This window comes from Charadrius vociferus, unplaced genomic scaffold, assembly GCF_000708025.1.
Source record: "Charadrius vociferus isolate BGI_N301 unplaced genomic scaffold, ASM70802v2 scaffold31, whole genome shotgun sequence".
NCBI classification, from domain to species: domain Eukaryota; kingdom Metazoa; phylum Chordata; class Aves; order Charadriiformes; family Charadriidae; genus Charadrius; species Charadrius vociferus.
In genome coordinates, this window is record NW_009646966.1 from 1933847 (window position 1) to 1952907 (window position 19061).

At 36.4% G+C, this 19061-nt stretch overlaps 1 protein-coding gene across 1 annotated transcript; it reads left to right on the plus strand.

The window, feature by feature from the left end:
* The first annotated feature begins 2025 nt into the window (after positions 1-2025).
* ICA1 (islet cell autoantigen 1, 69kDa) lies at positions 2026-11278 on the plus strand. The gene is made up of 5 exons (XM_009895335.1): positions 2026-2057; positions 4679-4850; positions 6767-6839; positions 8687-8810; positions 11074-11278. The coding sequence occupies exons 1-5, from the start codon at positions 2041-2043 to the stop codon at positions 11276-11278; spliced, it is 591 nt and encodes a 196-aa protein (XP_009893637.1). The 5' UTR covers positions 2026-2040.
* Positions 11279-19061: the final 7783 nt, after the last annotated feature.

Here is a 19061-nt window from a genome sequence, read left to right on the forward strand (position 1 = left end):
TGATACGGTCCTCACTTTGAACTAGAAAAATCCTACAAATAATATCTTAAAGGCATAGGGCTGCTATGGAGGACTTAGAGGAGTATAATTAAGAAGATTCCATAGTCAAAATATAAGCTCAGACATTTAGGAAGAAAGAGCGTGAGCTGTGCTAGCAAATGAGAACTGTTTTATCATGACCCTGATATATTTTTCTTTTTTATTTTTTTGGGGTTTAGGGACATTGATTTCCAGGAGAGTCAGGTGGACGTGTACACTGTGTAAGGTCAGTGCTTCAGACCTGTTCCCCATGCCGGTTGTTTATACTTTGTTCCACATAATGTGCGTGTTATTCCATCTAGATAGACTGTTCTTTGCATCCCGTCAAACCAAGTGTGCTGCTGAATAACTGAGTCATGGATGTGTATACAAGCTAAATCCTGTGTTCTTATCTCACTCACACACACCCACAGTTGACTTAAGGAGGACCAGTATTAAAACAGTGAAGTCAAGCATAAAGGTGTTAGAAAACTGGAGTTAATTCTGCCTCTGCCTTATGGCTCTAGAAACTACAGCAAAACCATGACTGGTGCTGTCCATTCTGTATATTGTCTGACTCAGTGGTGCTGTAGTGCAAACAGCAATCTGAAATGCTTCTTTCTTCCTCTTTGTTGTTTGTCTGTTGGGCTTTACATTTAAACTCTGCTCTGAAGGCAAGTTTATGAATTTTCTTGTGGTCTCTTCTGCAGTGCTTATGAGCTCTTCACAAAAATTCCAATTCGGGAAAATTCCCTGCTCCGATATAACCTTGCAGTATCTCATGGAACTTTGCCAGGAAGTTTCACAGGTGCTGACAGTAGAGAGGTTAGAATCGGAAATCTGGGATTTGGCTCCATTCAGCTCCAAATGGAAGTGCGTGTGCTCCACAGTTGCAGGAAGCACTCAGGTTGTTTGCATTCCCTGGTTCAGGTTCCTGCAATCTGTTCCAGTCTCTTTGCCACTCCAGTGCTAACCATACCGTCTGTCAGCAGCACCGTGCTAGATATTTTTCCAGTGTCACGTATCCCCCTTGCAGCCTCTTTTCTCTCTCACCCAGATTAGTGCCAAAGTTCAGTTTCGGCACCATTACCTTTCTAGCTGCTTTTTCCATTACTGTTTTCTCAGCCATTCAGCTTTATTTCTCAGGGCAACCTGTTGGTGTGTTCCTTCTGTGCTGGTGTTACCAAAGGCCGTTTCCTGGCAGCACCATCTGACCAGCTTCTTTTTGGTCTCATCTATAATCACGCCGCAGCACCTCCGTTTGCATGCTGGCTGTATGCTCTCTGAAAGCAGGAGAGGAGAAGCCAGGTGCTTGTTGTTTATAAGGAGTGTCTAGCTTAGCTTGTAAATTTGGCCTGGAAGGAGTGTGCTCAGTTACTGGTGGGAAGTGATGCCTGTGGTCAGCTCATTGTATAATGGGAGACTTGAGTATCCAAACTGGAGATACTAACTTACAAAATCTAGAGTCCAAAGCATACAAATCATATTCTGCCTCAGGAACTGAGGTGTCCTTCACAGAAAAACCACCCAGTGGTTAACTTCTGCATCCATGGCTCAAGACATGATGTAGCTAGTGTTTTTAAAAAACAGATCAGTGGGACATGGGCAAAAAAAGTAGCTGAACTGTGTTGTGGCTAAAACTTTGGGGAAAAAAAATTGACTGAGGAAGATGCCTAGCATGGACAATTTTGGCTTGCCTCGTCAAAAGTCACTGAATTTATGTCAGGTAAATTTGCTTTTGCCTGGAAAACTTGCCAACATATAATAATTGGCAACATTAGTGACACCACTTAAATGTGTTTGTCATGGATATAAGTGAGAATTGCGTATTACATAAGGAAAGCATTTAGTCCACAGATTGAAAAGTTTTCTAACATAGTAAACAAGGTGCTACAATATAGTAATTTTCTATGTGAAAAGGTATGGGCCTTCTAGTGTCTAACTTGAAAATTGTATTTTAAAGGTGTTTGTATTAACTGATAATTTCTTATTTTATTTAAGTGTCTGAAGAAAACAAGAAGCATGGAAGGTCATAAGTAGTAAGTACCTTCATCATCTTTTCTTCCTCTGAAGAGCTAATGGTGTTTGGCATGTTGATTTGTCACTGCCTGAGTCTATCACACATTATGTCCTGGCATCTAGTATTTATATGAAGTCACTGGTAGACATTCTGTTTAAAAAGAATTAAAAAAAAAAAAAAAAAAAAAAGAAAAACTGCTAGAGAATGGAAAAACAAGTGAATTGCCTAGATGGAAAAATAGCATATGTTATTAATGGAAAAGACGGCTTAATGAAAATAAATGTATAAACTGTTGTATTCCAAGAGGTTTATCTGTGGTGATCAACTTCAGAATAAAGTGCATCCTTGTTTTAGTTGTATTTTCTGATTGCTTAACAAAACCTAAATATGTCCATGATTGTTTGGTACAAAATCCATTTTAAAAAGTATTGACAAATGTCTACCAGTAAAAATTGTCCACTGAATATTTTGGTAATGTAATTATAAATCTTTTGTTATCTTAAGCATAAACAGGAGCCACTAAATTCTCCAAATGACATTAGAAGCTGAATTTGTCTGCAGTGGTAAAATTATATTCCTCTTATTCCTTCAATTACTTTATCAGTCTCTAATTCAGGAATCTGTATCAGTCCCAGCATTTTGGGGTATGGGGTGTTTTTTTTGTGACCTCATATTAATAACTCATTTATTATTCCTCCCACCATGCCCCCAGAATTTCTAGTGACCTCAAGTGAGGTAGATATTAAGGCTGATTGACATCAGATGAATTACGGTGTTTTCTTCACCTGACTACTGAACTCAGATACCAGTTATTTGCACAGCTGTAGCACAAGTTAAAGCACACAACTAGTCAGACAGCTAAGGTTTTTTTACTGCCTTGTGAGCGGTTTGATGATTTTTTTTTTAATTATTATTATTTTTAAAGTAATGCTGTTCTTATTAAACTCTCATATTTTCTCATAGTGCAGGGTGATCTTCTTGTTATTTATTAGAGCTTGTAGATTTTTTTCTTTTAAAGGTGCGACATACGTCAGGTCAATATAGGCTTTACCTAACTTGAGAGGCTGTCTTCTTGTCAGAGTGTGTAATGCTTTGTTTGTGCAGAATTCCAGTTGAAATGTGTAAGTTTTGCATGTGTTGTTTATTTTGTGCTGTAGCACAAAAAAGGCCTTTAGTTTCATTTTAATGAAATCCATAAATTAAAGTTTTGGAACTAATGTTTGCGTAGAATTAAATGGGTGAATATCTTTGTTTTTAAAGTTTGGGGAAGAAGCCAAGAAGTGCTATGTATAAGTGCATTTTGCATTTTGTCCTTGCTCACTTCCAGTTTAATTTCTTACCATCTCTTTGGTGATTCAGGCGCTGTCTCCTAACTCACTGATGAAAAATAACTAAAGCAAGTAACAAAATCCAGAGAAACAAACTTCCTTTTCAGGTTATATTGTGTCACTAGTAACTATGCAGGGCAGATGTGCCACCCTTTTGGGGAACACGTGTACCAATGGCTTGTTGTTTCAGAATGGCCATAGTATTTCATAGCAAGCATATGTATCTATGTCTCTCAGTAAGCAACCTGGTGTGTATGTTAGATCTGAGGACCTGTTGGGGTACCATCCCTGAGCTGTGTTGTGTGAACCGAGCTAGTAGGCAGTGTCTCAGGAATGTCCCATAGTTTGTCGCTCCACAAGTGGAGGGTGTCTTTTTTTTTTTTTTTTTTTTTTTTTCCCCGCAAAATAAAGTCAACCACTAGTAGTTTTCCCAGAGTATTTAATATAGTGAATTTTAGCAACTGTTTACTGCTAAAGACCTGCAAAATCTCTGCAGCTTTCTGCATATGGGCATAGGGGAAAGGGCATGTACTTTTGCAGAAATTAATTACGGAATAATTCTTCCTGAAAGAGATCAAGATTTCATTGTAAGGCTATATTTTCTATTAAACCATCTTCATATGATTTAAAAATTGTGGAATATGGAGTTTGTCTTTAGATTGCACTTTTTATTAGGTTTGCTAGAGGAATGCAGAAGCATCTGTCAGTAGAAAATAATCCTTGAAATAAAGATTACCCGTTACGCACCCACAGTTGTCATGTAGTCATTGCATAAAGAAAGATGTGAGCTGTCTTGCACATAGCATGCTCAAAAGAGATGGATGTTCGTCTAATTCTTTATTATTCAATTGTAAAAAATGAAGGACCAGAAGTAGTCAAATTCCATTCATAAAATGACCTTTGTGAAATCCTAACATTGTTGAAATTGCATGAAAATTGCTGCTTGTTTATGCAACTATGCTGGTTCACTTGAAACTCCTCTATTAGTTACAAAAATAGAAAGTTGATTCCATGGGCTATAAATCATTCCATAATGCATTGGGAAGAATTCTTTGCAGCTGATTATTTGGCAGTACTTCATGGTAAAGACATTCAGACTGAAAGCTGTGTATTATTTTCCAAAGTAGGATGGGAAATACAGTACTTATTTAATTGCTTTGTTATTAATGCATAATGAGGAAATGCATATTAGAATATATGTGTCTGTATGCAAATACAATATTCTTGATGGAAATGTATTAATCTAGCATGTTTTACTTATTTTCTTAAGCATCCCATTGAAGTTTTGTAATTTTGTTTGTTAATATTCTAGCAATTATCCAAGGGAATTTTATGACCAATATGCTCAAAGCCAAGAAAAATCTGTGGTCAATAAAATGCAACAGAAATACTGGAAAACAAAACAAGCCCTTATAAAAGTTACAGGAAAAAAGGAAGATGAACATGTTGTGGCTTCAGATGCAGACCTGGATGCAAAACTAGAGGTTTGTATTGTCTACATAATATATATTCTCAGTTAATTTTTAAAATGTTTTCATTTCCACCAAGCCTCTAATATGTGAACACATAGTATATAATACATATACATTTTTATAATTATTTTCTTGTAATATCTTCCAATTTTTACAAAAATACCTATGTAAATACGGGACATATGGTGGCATTTTGTAACACAAAAACCCATGTCCCTCAAACTTTATTTGGAACCTACATCTCTTGTATCTGTTGTCATGTTTTGGGGGTGTTTGTTTTGTTGTTGTTGGCAGTGGGGAGCAGGCAATTGTCCTTGTGCTTATATCTGTCATTCTTATCCTTTGCTTATATCAGTTTAAGATTTTTTTTAAATAGTATTGTATAATATATACAAAGGACGTTCTTTATACTGTTATAAAATACCACATATACCAGAAAAACATGCAATATACCAAGAAGAAACGAGGTGCATAGTGCACTCTGCTCTCTGGAGCTTTTGTGCAGATAAGTGGATTTTGACATGACCAAAGAAGCTTCTGAAAGTCTGTAGAGTGTAACCAAGAGAAGGAATCCTGCTGTGTGACAAATACAGTCCTGTTGCCAGTATCCTCAACCCTACTGGAGAAAAAAATATTAAGGCTCTCCAAATTGAAGAGCTTGAACAACTGACACAAAGCAAAAGGTAGACAATGGACTTCAGAAGTGTAATAAGCAAGTTGGTGTCCAGTAAATTTTATCAGTATTGTTTTGTTACATAAGGGTAAAGGTTTTGCCTTACTGGTTTTCTTGCAGTTTCTTAGAGAATTGTTGACTTGGGATTCTCAGTTTATTTGCATTTTAGCTGAAATACAAGGGGCTGTTTTACAACAAATCTTTGTAGTTCTAGCTATAATAGTGATAATTTAGAATGTGATGATTCTAGCTATGAGGTCTTCGTGATGGCTTATAAATCGAGAGTATTGATGTAAAACAGGCTGGAAGGATGTAACAGTATTTTATAAATATATACCTGAACTCCTGGGTGCTTCGTCAGCTCAGGTGGGATTGGAAATAGGGAAACTTGTGTTTACCAGATAAAAAACTATAAGCGTGTTTTCACTTGGACAACTTCTCAACTGTAATTCCCATTCGCAGGTTAAAAGACAAGACCCATATAAATGTGCAGGAAGTCAAACAGATGCAAAGGAAGACCCTTACTGTGCCAGTAGTGCATTGTGCTTGTATTTGTGTAATGCTTAATACAGTGGAGTTTAAGTTACAGATGGCAAGTTTTAGATGGACAGAAAGAATGAGTAGTAATTTCCTAGAAACAATCTCCAAACTTCAAGATTGGTTTGGTTTTTTTTCCTCTACTTCCTTTGGAAGCTGCTGCTTTATAACTTTGGTTAGAAAACTGGAGCTATGTCAGTAAAAAGTTAAGTTTAAATCAGTAACTTTCTATGTTGGCATACCCATGCAAGTTTGTTCCGCTAGATTTTGCAGTATTAAAAATTCAGTACACGTATTGGCACATGTGATAATTATGATAGACATTTTGATAACTTTTTGCTGTGCTGCAAGTTTTTGAGGAACAAAGATTTGTACATCTTCATATGCATATAAATTAAAAAAAAAAGAAACAACAACATGAGTAGTTTGGTTAACTATCAGCTGTTTAGAATAGATCTGTTTCCAAAATTATTTTTGTCTTTATTTTCCTTTTGTAAGTTATGATTGGTCTGTCTTTAGTTTCAGTGAACAACTTAATCGAAAGTAAACCACAACTGATAAGGAAAAATTACTTTCAAGCTGGAAAGATTACTCATCATTCAGAAGAAAATAACAAACCCTAATAATTTCTACAAAAAGTTAAGCTTTTTCTTGTATTTTAATTGTCAGTGTTTCTTGCATACGCTTACAATTTTTGTGTATTTTGTTTCAACTTCAGCTGTTCCATTCTATTCAGAGGACATGCATGGAGTTGCTGAAAGCAATTGAACTGTATCAAAAAAGGATTTGTTGTAAGTATGATCGAATACAGTCGTTAAAGTGATAAGGAGGTCTGCATTATGGAATAATCAAACAAGTGAAAAAGTAAAAGTGAAAATGGGGAGCTACTAGTTTCATCCTAGTTAAAAATAAAGATAACGTTCCTTGCAGACTTGTTCATTTGCTTGAAGATCTCCTAGTTCTTAAGTTTTATATTTGATATTATGCAGAGATAGGTAGCAATAATTATGGGAGAAAACTTACACTTTGAGTTCATTTTTCCATTACTTCCTTGGCTTGTTTCAATTCAGAAGTGTCTTGTCTTAGAAATCCTAACTCTGTTCTGAACTGTTTTATTTAGTTAGTTTTTTAATCAGGATTGACTATGAAGTATATTTGACTTATGAATAGTTTTATAATTAAGTAATCCGTGCTATTACGATCAACTTGATAATGCTGACTTGGCTGTAACAGGTATACAGTAATTAGCGGCAGTCATTAGTGAGAGACAGGGACCTCATTTTGGAAGTTTCAAACACTGTCTTATATTAAATGACCTCTGAAGGTTCTCTGCAATCAATATTGTTTGATTCTCTGCTACCGTGATTTCTGGCCTAGAAAAGAGAATCTGGCTTTGGAGACATCTTTCAATTTACTTTCTTTTGTGGAATATTATCCATATTTTTTCCAGTCTTTCCTTTTTCTTTTGCCTGTCCAAAGAGAGTCAAGAAATAAAGTTTCAGGATCTGGAGGTAAAATTAGAGTACAGAATAGTAGTTTATTGAGTTCAAGAAGCATTGCACAGTAGCAGGTGAAATCTCTGATGCAAAGATGTGTACGCAGCGTGTTCTACTAGACTATGCTATGAGTCTGCATTGGATTTGACTGTCAGCATTTGGAAAAATGACAAGAGGACTTTGAGATCTTCTTTCATTATATTAGTCCATTCTCCCTAGTGGGGAAGAAATTGGAACATTCTTCATAGTGGGAAGAAATTGGTACTACACGAGACAGCCACTTTGGAAGACTAAAAGATGAGGCCATAATGAAATGTTTTTGTAAGGATGGGAGATCATGAAGACTCATGGTCCCAGTTTGGAAGTAGTCAGTAAATCAGTGTAAAAACATTTTTATTTTACTTCATCTTCTTGTTTAAAAAACAATCAGCTAATCTGAAATAGAAATATTTCAGATATTTGAAATATAAATTAAAAAATAGTGTTTTAATTGTGTAGAATGTTAAAGTTGTAAAATAATCATGCAAAGTAATTTGAAAATGAATGCTCTTTAAAATAATGTACTAGATTTTTCATATGAAAAATTCAGTTCTCTAGTCAAGCATGAAAAATGGAGAGCAGGAAAAAAGCAAGTGAACGAGCTTTGGGTAGTATAACTCAGAATTAGCTTCAGTGAAAGTATGCTACCAAAGAGCCACTGAGGCAGTCCAGGTGGCAAAAAAAGATGAAAAAAACCCCACCAAACAACAAAACAAACAAACAAAAAAAAACCCAAACCAACCCACAAAAAACCCCCACCAAACAAAAACTCAAGACTAAAAGATACTATAATCAACACTGGGACTTTTGTGTAATCTGACCAATGTAATTCTTTCGTTCAGGAAAGAAATAGCATGTTTTTCCTGGTGTCTTTCAGCACTGATGGAATTTTGTGATTCTTTTTAACTACAACAAACCCATCAACAAACGCCTCAAGTGAATCAGATCTTCTGTTTAATAAATGCAGGAATTCCATGCAATCATTTATTTTTGTTGTGGTGCTTGGATTTAGAGTGAATTAACTTACTTGATGTTAGGCCAATTTTAAAGCTGTTAGGAACCTATTAAATGACATGTTTGACCACTCATTTATTTTTTGTTAGTTCTGTCTCAGGAAGAAAATGAATTGGGGAAATTTCTTCGATCACAGGGTTCTCAGGATAAAACAAGAGCAGGAAAAATGATGCAAGCCACAGGAAAGGCCCTCTGCTTTTCATCTCAGCAAAGGTATATGTGTCAGAATTACTGTCTGATTTACAAAGTATTTGGGATAATAGTAGTTGATTCATCGTTGGCGTAGTTTATTTTGCCATTTGAAATGTATGAGGAACCAAATGATGTGACAGTTATTATTGACCAAACCTGCTGTAGTATTGGCAATGTTACTGGCTCGCTCTGTGTAGTTTTGCCTGATCCAGTTTTTTTGTCTTATGGATGTACTATGTCTGGGTATCTCCAGATCCCTCACCTGTGCCTGTTCAGCTCAGCAGTTCTAAAGCTGTACAGGTGCATCTGCATGGCCTGTCTAGCAGTGGGGTTGTAAAGGAGCTGATGTCAGGTCCTTCTCCTGCTTGGTGGCACTTCTCACTGCGCAGAGAAATGCTACATCAGGCCCATTGTGGAGGTGGCTGGGTCCTGGAAGGGCAAGAAAGTGGTTAAGGGAATGCCTTTTTCTGGACCATGAAGTCTCATAGCTCAAGTAGACAGAGGAGAAAGGAGGAGTCTGGGTCCCATTTTCTGCTTTAACATTACACCGTGAAGTCCCCCAGGAGAAGATCCTAGGTCCCCGCTGAGCTCATGTAGTTTGGGTAGAAGAAAATCAGTAAAAGGTAAGGAATACAGAGGGTCATATGTACACACAAACACATGCTGTTACCCAGAGCCCTTGATGTCTCACTCACTGTGTGTTTGCTTAAAGATTTAAAAGTAGCAGTACTTGATGGTATTATGAGTATTGCCATGCTTTTTTTTTTTTTTTTTCCTGACAGTATTGGGACTATGAAACTTTGAAATTCACCATTATTTGCAAGGGAAAATTCTGTTCCATTATGTTCTACAGGATTTTTTGGGGCTCCAAATTGCTGTGATACTTTCCAGCTTTAGCTTAACAGTGCAGCTGTTTGGCTCAAAATAAAACATCGCATGCAGAGCACTGAGAATTTCATATGTTTATCTTGGGCTAGAGTTTGGTCATTAGCACATCCAGTAACAGCCATGAGTGGGATCTTTAAAACACATGTAAGGCACCTTTGAGCAAAAGCCCTGATGATTTGCTTCTTTATAAAACTTTACTGTTTATAGAAATCCCATTGTACGACACATGTACATAAACTGCATTTTCCTTTGAATGGCTGGGTATTTGTAGAATGAGAAAAAAGCTGGGGGAGAAAGAAAAGACGCAATAAGAAAGTCACATTTTATTATATCTCTTACTCAATGCATTCTTAAGGCATCTTTTAAAATAAACTCACATAGAAATAAAACCAATTGTTTGCCTGTCTTCTCTTGAGCCATCTTCAAGCTCATGTTGAAGTTTGGACTGCTCTTATTTAGGTTGCATGCCAATAGCTAGTTCAGTAGCTGGAGATCAAGAAGACACAATCTGCTGGTTACTGGAGCTGAAATTAGAAATTCTCTTATGCCTAGGAAGTCCCTAAGTAGCACATTAAACGAACTCTACACTGGTGTGGAACTGATTGAACTTATTCCAGTGAGGTGGCTGCTGGCAACCAAGAGGAATGCAGAAGCAGCAGGAGGAAGCAAAGCAAACATTGGTATAATCCTGTCTAGTTCTGAGATCCCATTAGGAGCCAAAGTGATGGCATAGGGAGGACAACAGTGTCCCCTACTGCCTTCCAAAGTGTAGTTGCTGGAAGAAACAGTTAAGAAAATTACTAAGTCCTTCCAAAAATTAGATGTCTTTCAAAGGAACTGTTTAGGTTCCTTAAAAACAAAAAAAGAAGGAAAAAAATCCAATTAGTATCTACTTGTCAGATTACTTCTTTATTTACATGTACATTTGAAGATTAAAAAGCTAATGTAAGTGCTTTTTCTGAGGCTTAACATGACCATCCTGATACATCTGTGGTATGTATCCAGTAATAAATTACCTCAAGTACATTTTTAGAGTTATTAAATGTAACTTGTGAAAAGGAACGTTAATAGCATGCCTACAAGCAGCTTGACTAACTAAAATACCTACACACATTAGAAAGGGTTCCTTTTCTACTCACATGTGTAAGTGAAAGGTCACTACTTGAATAGGAAGGTTGCAAACACAATATACATGCAAAATTCGTGTGTACCCCCAACCAAGCTGTAGAACTGTCTGAACATACACTAGCACTTAATTGAACTATTTTGGCTGTGTATGGGGTTTTTTTGATGGCCAGTAAAGTGTTAGCAGTTGTATTAATCCATCTGCCTTTGTGGAACAACTTCTTTAACTTGTTCCTCTCCTTCCTTTCTTTCCTTCATGCCTTCCCCCCAGATTAGCACTGCGTACTCCTTTGAGTAGATTATATCAAGAAGTGGAGACTTTCAGATACCGGGCCATCTCAGACACATGGCTGACAGTAAACCGAATGGAACAGTATCGGACTGAATACAGAGGAGCTCTACTCTGGATGAAAGATGTGTCTCAGGAGCTGGATCCAGATCTTTATAAGCAGATGGAAAAGTTCAGGAAGGTATGAAGTTTCCTGTAGTTTCCTAGAAGGGGATGCCTGATGAATGACAATGAAGCGTGGTTTTGATTCTTCTGAGGAAGACATAATTCAGCAGCACTAAGGATGCCATTTATCGTAACTAATCTTTTCTATGTGACAGAACTCCAATTAATCTGATATGGAATACATTATCCTTCACAGACTGGGCTGTAAGAAAAGATACAGTAGTAAGAAACAGCATTTTTCAGTAGTCTATTCAACTTCAGCCTAAATCTTTAAAAATATGTATTATTTAAATTATAAAGAAGGTTATATAGTCTTAAATACTTAGCTGTGATGCCTGAATGACTAATGGAAAAAGATATGTCTGCTGTCAGCTGGGGAAGGGAAAATTGATTTTTGCAGCTAAAAGGTACAGAGTAACAGAAATGCTGTAGTATCTGCTGCTAAATTTTTGGCTGCAGTTAAAGACCAACATTTTCAAAATAGGCTATTGTTGGATTTTGGGGAGGCGTTGCAAATTTGGAATATTTTTTCAAGTTCCTAGTGCAGTTCAGCATGACTCTTGGGCAGTTGCTAAACATTAAAGGTGCTAAGTATGCACTCTCCAGAAATTGTCTTCATTCAGTGTCACTCAAGTTTACTATACTCCTTCAAAGGGTGTCCAAAATCACAAGTCCTAGGTGGTAGTCTGCAGATTTGCTACGAAGTGCAAGTCTGGAACTTGTTTGGACTGATTCTCTTTCAGTTGGTTCAGGAATGCTCGTGAGAACTTCACATTTGCTAGTGAGGCTCTGGAGCTGGTTTTGTTAAAAGACTGTAATGTTCACAGTTTGCTGTTTATGAATCTTGACTGTTAGGAGATGTTAGGATCCTAGGTATAACATGGTAGTTCGTGGTTTGACTAATGGCAGTAAAAAAACTTACAGAAATTGTGTGCTAATTGAAAGCGGATGCCTAAGAACAGAAATTGTATTAAAGCGTACGTGCATATATGCATGTGGCTTAGAGACAGGTAATGTACAAAAGATAATCCCTGTTCACCAATGGCTTAAGCAGTCTGTGACTGAAAGTGGTTGGAGTTGAAAGATACTTAATTTAGGATTTTAAAAGCTTGAATAAACCATCCTTGTGGGAAAGGATGGCACGCATCTAGGCTATGCCATTTTTTGTAGACTGAAGTGGTGACAATTGCAATTAAGGAAGGGGTAGAACAAATGAAACACCAGCTGGTCATCTAATCTTTATTTAATGCTTCAGTACAAGATATTCCTGTAAGTCTTGTGGCACTAGACATGTATTTTATTATGCCTTGTGGGAAATGTTTATAATGGCAAGTTCTTGCAGGTAAAATAATTGGTATTGTCTTGGCCTCAGCCAATTGCTTATGTATAATGTTTGATTTATTAGGAAAACACTTAAAAAATGGAATGTCAGAATGAATAAAGCAATACTGGTAACGGTGATACAAAATTGATTTATAGCTTTCTTGCAAAGCAAATGGTATGGAAGGTCTAAATTATATAAATGAAAAAGTAGTTAAAATAATGTATGCTTTGTACAGTGAGCTGCTGTAGTTAAAAAGTTAGATGTCAAATTTCAGCCATCTTGGGTTGCTGTGCTTCAAGGTCAGCAAAAATAAGAGATTTTTTTTTTTTAAAGCTCTCACAAAACTTAGTAGTAAAAGTGAGGAAATGCTAAGTATTTTGAAGTATTTCTAGGTCTGAAGTGATTTATATTCTGATTTAAAGAAATAATGAATGTAGATTCTAAAATTCTGTAGAGTTACCTCAAATAGTTTAACGGAAAAAAAAAAAAAACAAAAAACTTCGAGAAGGTCTTTTGAACCTTTCTTGCCTCTGACTGGCTGTCTGCTGAAAACCGTTCAGATCACATTGTAATGGAGAGAACAAAAAGCTCTATATTTTGTAGCCAACAAAGTAAAGAAATGTCCTTGGTGTCCACTTCCCTACATGTCCCATCTGTGCAACAGGCATATCAAACTAGTCTTTGAAGATTTTAACACTGGTAGAAAGAAACCTTTTTCTTTGTTCATTTTGGAAAAACAAACAAAAAAAATCCTCAGGCATAATGTACCTAGATAGCTCTTACTGAACAAGACACAACAGTTTGGTTTTAGTGCTTTGCAAATGTAGTAGGCAAACAAAACTAATGGTGGATAATGTAGTCCTAAATAATTAAAGTAGAGGAGTTATTTTTATTGTCTTTTTGTTCTATTCTTGCTTGCAGATCTTAATTGTGCCATAGTGTGGCAGTGTAATGCTGGGTTGTTAAAGCTTATTTTGGATCTGTAACAACAATTTAAGAAGTCACGCTAGTTTTGTGTTGAGAAAGATACCATAATTACTGATGTAAGGTTTTTGGTTCTAAAATATACCATCACCGGAAAGAAGTGTTTGATCTGGGCTGCATATCTAGTGATACACCAGCAAGTAGTTAATGAAGCTGATTGTGTCAGAGCACTTGAAAGAAAGTTTTCTTCAGACTTCTTATTGTAAAAATCCTAAGTACTACTTTAGTAAACATCTTTTTTAATTTCAAGTAAACGGTACTGATTTAGTGATCTTTAATGCACCTAGTGCATTAACAGTATTTATATCACTTGTTTATAGGACTGCTTTTCACATATGTAGCCTTTTATAATGTAATCCTAAATGTATCATTATGTATACAGATATGGTACTTGCTTTTGGAGACCAAAGCTAAATCAATCCAGATGGGTTTTTCATACCTTCCCTCAGAATAGCTCAGGCTAAAAGATCAATAGTTGACTGAGTATTTTCAGAGCTGATAAAATCTGAGTTAAAACATTGGCATTTTTCTAACTCTCTTTCAAAACAATGAGGTACTTGAAAGAATTTTCCAATGCTGTTCTCAAGGCATCAGTCTAAATATGCGAGGCCCAGCAATACGACCACTTTCAAAGTGTCCCAGACACTGCAGAACAGACTTTTTACCTTGTTATTTGAAGATTGAGTCAGACCAAGGAAATAGGTGAAGTATTTACTTTTCCCTGCAGAGTTCTATAAATACTATGTACCTTCATTCTTTTTTTTCTATGAACAGGTTTCATGGATACTTCAGCGCTGTTCTAGATACAGAGGTCTTCCGTCCCAAGTTCAGAGTTTGAAGTGTTCCTTGAGAAAATCTAAACAGACTCTTGACAACACTGTGCTATTTAAAAGAATCTGAATGAGTTAATACCCCTTTACCAAATTCTTGCCACTTGATCAGGTTTTTAAGGTTCTTAAATCCTGTTTTATCTGTCTGGTGACTGTACACTATAGCATGAGCTCTGCTGTGGTGGTGTAAAAATAGAGACCATACAGCCCAAGTGCTGATAGTCTCCCAGTGTCCTTCCTCCAGCTCTGAAAAAGTTAAGCTTTTCCATGCATTTCCTGAGAAGGAACATGCCAGTATGCAAACTAACTGGTTATGCCACCAGGCAACGCTGTCCCATGTGCAGCTTACAGGAATATAGAAGAGGCTCTGCTGTTCAATTTTACTTGCTAAACTATTTCAGGTGCTTATACAGTGTAGTATAGAGTTTCTCATCAAACCTAGATGTTACAGTGCCACCCATAATAAGTAAAAAGTGAGAGTTGAAAAAATTCTCATGCTGACCTTTAGGCTAACTATAAGAAAAGTGACATCTGTGACATGGTGAGATAAATAAATATCGTGCTACATAATTAGAGCAAATTAATCCTTTCTATATTTGTTTTTCACTTCCATCATTCTTCTACTCCTCTGCTTCCCCTTCATTCTTCAGGAAAGCTGGAGTAGCTTTGTAAATACCCAGTGGCCACACTGGAATGCCTGAGACAAGCTGCACTGCAGCAGTGTGCTGACAACTGAGTATGTGGAGGGTTGAGGTCTGTTTCTCCCTGTTGTCTAGTCATCTCTGCTTTGCCAAAGCTGCTTTCCTAAGAGCTCTGCTTCTGTATGAACCAAACAAAGCTCAGATGGGAGAAAGAGTAGGTTGAAGCTGTGTAAGGGTAAGGAATGATGCATGTGCTGGTTGCAACAGAGCTTTGTAAATCTTATGAGATTCATCTGCTTGGAATACAGTGCAAGTCCTGTATCTACCTCTGTGGTACTTGGATATTACAGCAATAAATGTCTGAGTTTGTAAAACAGTATGTATTAGATGGGGTACTGCCAGGAAAAAGGGTTGGGTTTTGATCAATATATTTGCAGGGGATCCATTGGGGGAACAAGTAGCATAGTTTGTGCCGGGCCTCCTTGTTCTGGAAGATTAGACAGGCCCTACCCCACAGTGCAGAGCCCTGAACTACTTCAGTGGTGCTAAAGAAGTGGAATAGATCCTATTGTGGAAGAGAATTGTCAGAATATTCCCCCAAAAGGTCCTAAATGATTGTAGGACGCTTAATGCCTAGCTGTTACTTTGCATGCAGCTGTTGAGAAACTTGCAAGTGTGCAGCTGAGTTCTTTGGGCAGTTTATCTCAAGTTCTTCCTAGTTGTAGCACTCTATATACTTGAAACAATGGCGTTTTAAAGATAAGTGTGGCAAGAGAAAAGGAAAGGCGATGAGAAAAAGGAAAGTTCAACAAGAAGAACTCATAATGATATAACAATAGGTTAAACTGTTGTTTTTATCAATGTACTAAGGTAAGGGGTGGCTCATCTATGCAAGTTCTCTGTTAAATACCTTTCAAAAAATAAAAGTTAAAGCTTGTATGGACAGCTGGGGAATAATGAAGGTCTAAATAAATCCATTGATTAAAAGGTCAGCAGAGAAACGCTGAAGTATATGTATTGTAAAGATCTCAGCAAGTATAGATAAGATACATCTGCTGCAGCCTTGCAGGGAAAGCTCAGGACCTACATCTCTGTTCCCCTGATGCCCCCTTGCCTACTAGCACTGCCTGGTATGAGTGCATTCTGGCTTGTATGATGATGAAGGGACTGCACCACGTTACAACATCATCTGCCACTCTTCCTCTACTCACCTGTCCATTAACATGAGCTGCAAACAGCCCTGCAAACCTGGAAGCACTGTGGAAATGTGCTGGAGGCTATTTTTTTTTTTTTAATTCTGTGTTACATTTGAAAACTCTTAGAGAGTTGAAAAAATGCAAAAAGCCTGGGAAAGGAGAAAAAAGAAATATGATGCTGATCTTTCAAATAAGAACAGACTTGGCAGTTGCCATCCTTGTAAACTTAATTTCAGTTTCTGGTAAAAACATGAAAAGGAAATCTATAGGCATTTAGAGGTTAACAAACTGAACAGTATGTAAACAACACAGGTTTATAAATAACATTGCAGCTTTTTTGTTGTCATTTGTATTTTTAGTCAAGCTATTAAATTAGTATGAAAAAATTGTGAATCTGGATTGTAAAATTCCTCATGAGTGATTACTGGAAAAATGAGTTTAACTTTGCTAGAAAAATAAGAGTTCTCAAGAGCTGAGAGTTGAGAATATTGGCCGAGGGTCACTAAACAAAGTTTCAGAGGATCATAGAATATAAAGATGGAAAATACCTTAAAGATCAACTAAACTGTCTTCCTGCCAGGACAAAATTGTGTGTTTGTAATATATTTTCCAAATGTTTTTCTACATCTAATAAATATAATTCAGTTGAGGGTGACACTCTTAGAAGTTTTGTGGATATTGGTGGTGTTCTGGTTCAATTATTAAAAAGTCAACCGAAAGGAAATGTGCTAATGACAATTACATCTGCGGATGATATTGAGCTGGAAAGTCTTTTGGTTTTCCAAGCAGCAAAGTATACCAGCGTCTCAAAGAAAAATGTCTTTGGCCGTCGCAGTCGCAGTGGTGTAATCAATAGACTCTCAGCTGCCATAGTTACAAATAGCAGTGTGAGTGATGTTTAGAGCCAGCTATGGTAGTCACTGTTTACCAACTTTGATTTTTAAAAATTAAAGTAAAAAAAAAAAAAGAAAGTTGTAGACAGTAGTTGTCTCTGTTTCTTTTTAGGTGATACTTCCACATTAACTTCATCTGGAAAATTTAAAACGCATTTGCCTTTAGGTGATAAAAATGTAGGCCTTTGCATGTGAGAGAGCAGATGCTGATTGTTGTGCTCGGGAAATGTCAGAAAGATCTCAGTAACTTTAGTAGACCACATATTAGATACGAGACGTGTGGCACTATAATGTGAAAAATAATGCTGGCTTTCATAACACCTATTAGGAATGTGAGATGATAAAATTTATCACTTTGACAGTCCATCTTGGTTCAAAATCTTCCTTAAAAATCCTTCCACCCCAAGAAATCCCAATCCCTTTGCTGATTTGTATTACTGCTGCTCATTAGATGAATAGGTGAGATTCTAGGACATCCAATAATACTCACCACAAGATAGCTTCATACTCTAAAATTAGTAAGATGGTGTCACACTGCACTCTGAGATCCACATCTTAATGTAGCAATGTGATGGCAGAGATAAAGAGGTAACAGCATGCTCTTACGATATGATGATAAGCGACACCTACACATATATCACTTCTTGTGACATGCCTGTGCCACCAAGAGTTTGTTTGGTTTCATTCTGGTAGGGAATAGCAGTAAGAACATTGGGGTTTTTAAAGTGGCTTTTTAATATGAAAGTGTATGGTGTTAGAAATGTTATATTTAATGATTTACCTAGAAATTATGGTAGTGAAAAACAAAGCACATAAAAGAAGGGCTCTTTATACAAAATTGTAGTTTTTGCTTTGTCATTATTGTCTCTCCTTGTAAAAGCAGATGGAGCTTCAGTGCTGAGCGTTGTTTCTCTGTGCAGTTTCTGCTGTAATGTTTTTCCAGGTTATCCAATGTCAAATTCAGTAACATTAAGTGGAAGGACCAAAACATTCCAAGATACTTTACATACAAAATGCCCCAGCGTTTCAAGGCAGTTGTGAAAGATGCACCTTTTTTGAAAACGTGACCTTAAGCAGAAATGTTCTTCACAGCGTTTTATAGTCTTCTAACTTTGAATTGCCATTTAAAGTACCATTTGTAAGGTTCAGGGTAGACAATAAGATAAAATCAATGATTATCTGAAGCCATTTCATGTATATTAAATATCAGTGATGATTGTTATTGCATTAAAAGCAAAGTAACTGTGTGATGGAGATGCCTTTTTAAAAGCATAAAAAGAGTATACCACTTAAAAATAGAAACAGGCTTCTTGGAACAGATTATGTCATCTTAAGAGTTATGGCTTGTAGAATATAGATGCTTCCAGAGATTGATGCTTGCCCTTGAGAGGCGGTTCATCATCTGTTCAGTTATTTTTAAGAAGAGTCTGAGGTGAGACTCAGCAAGATGGCTGTAAAATAGAATTAAATGAAGTACTGGACTACAGATGCCATATATTTTTTTAACAACCTTGTTTCCTGTAACCTGGTTGAAATTAAAAAAGGTAGACTTGGTTTAATTTTGCATTTTTAGACTTGTATTTATTTCCAGAAGAGGCAGGCAGACACATCCTGAAAATTTCTGTTCATGTGAGTAGCAAAACTTGTAATGTTTCAACAGAATACAACAAATATATATATAAAAAAAATCAGTGATTTAAATCAATAGTAATGTTAAGTCCAACTTTAATGTAATAATTATTAGGGGCAATATTAGAAAGGCACTCTCAAATATGTGATGAAAATTAAGGTCCAAGATTTTCTCATATCTAATAATTATATAAATGTGTAAGCATTAAATGTAATATTGACATTAAAAAAAAAGAAACAACTGAATGCTGTTTTCACTTAATTATTCTGCTGTGTTTTGGTCTTAAAATCAGAAAGAAAAGATGATT

Coding starts and splice junctions, on each gene's coding strand:
- ICA1 (XM_009895335.1), top strand. Junction 6,840..8,686: donor GTATCAAAAAAGGATTTGTT/GTAAGTATGATC, acceptor ATTTTTTGTTAG/TTCTGTCTCAGGAAGAAAAT. Junction 8,811..11,073: donor TGCTTTTCATCTCAGCAAAG/GTATATGTGTCA, acceptor CCTTCCCCCCAG/ATTAGCACTGCGTACTCCTT.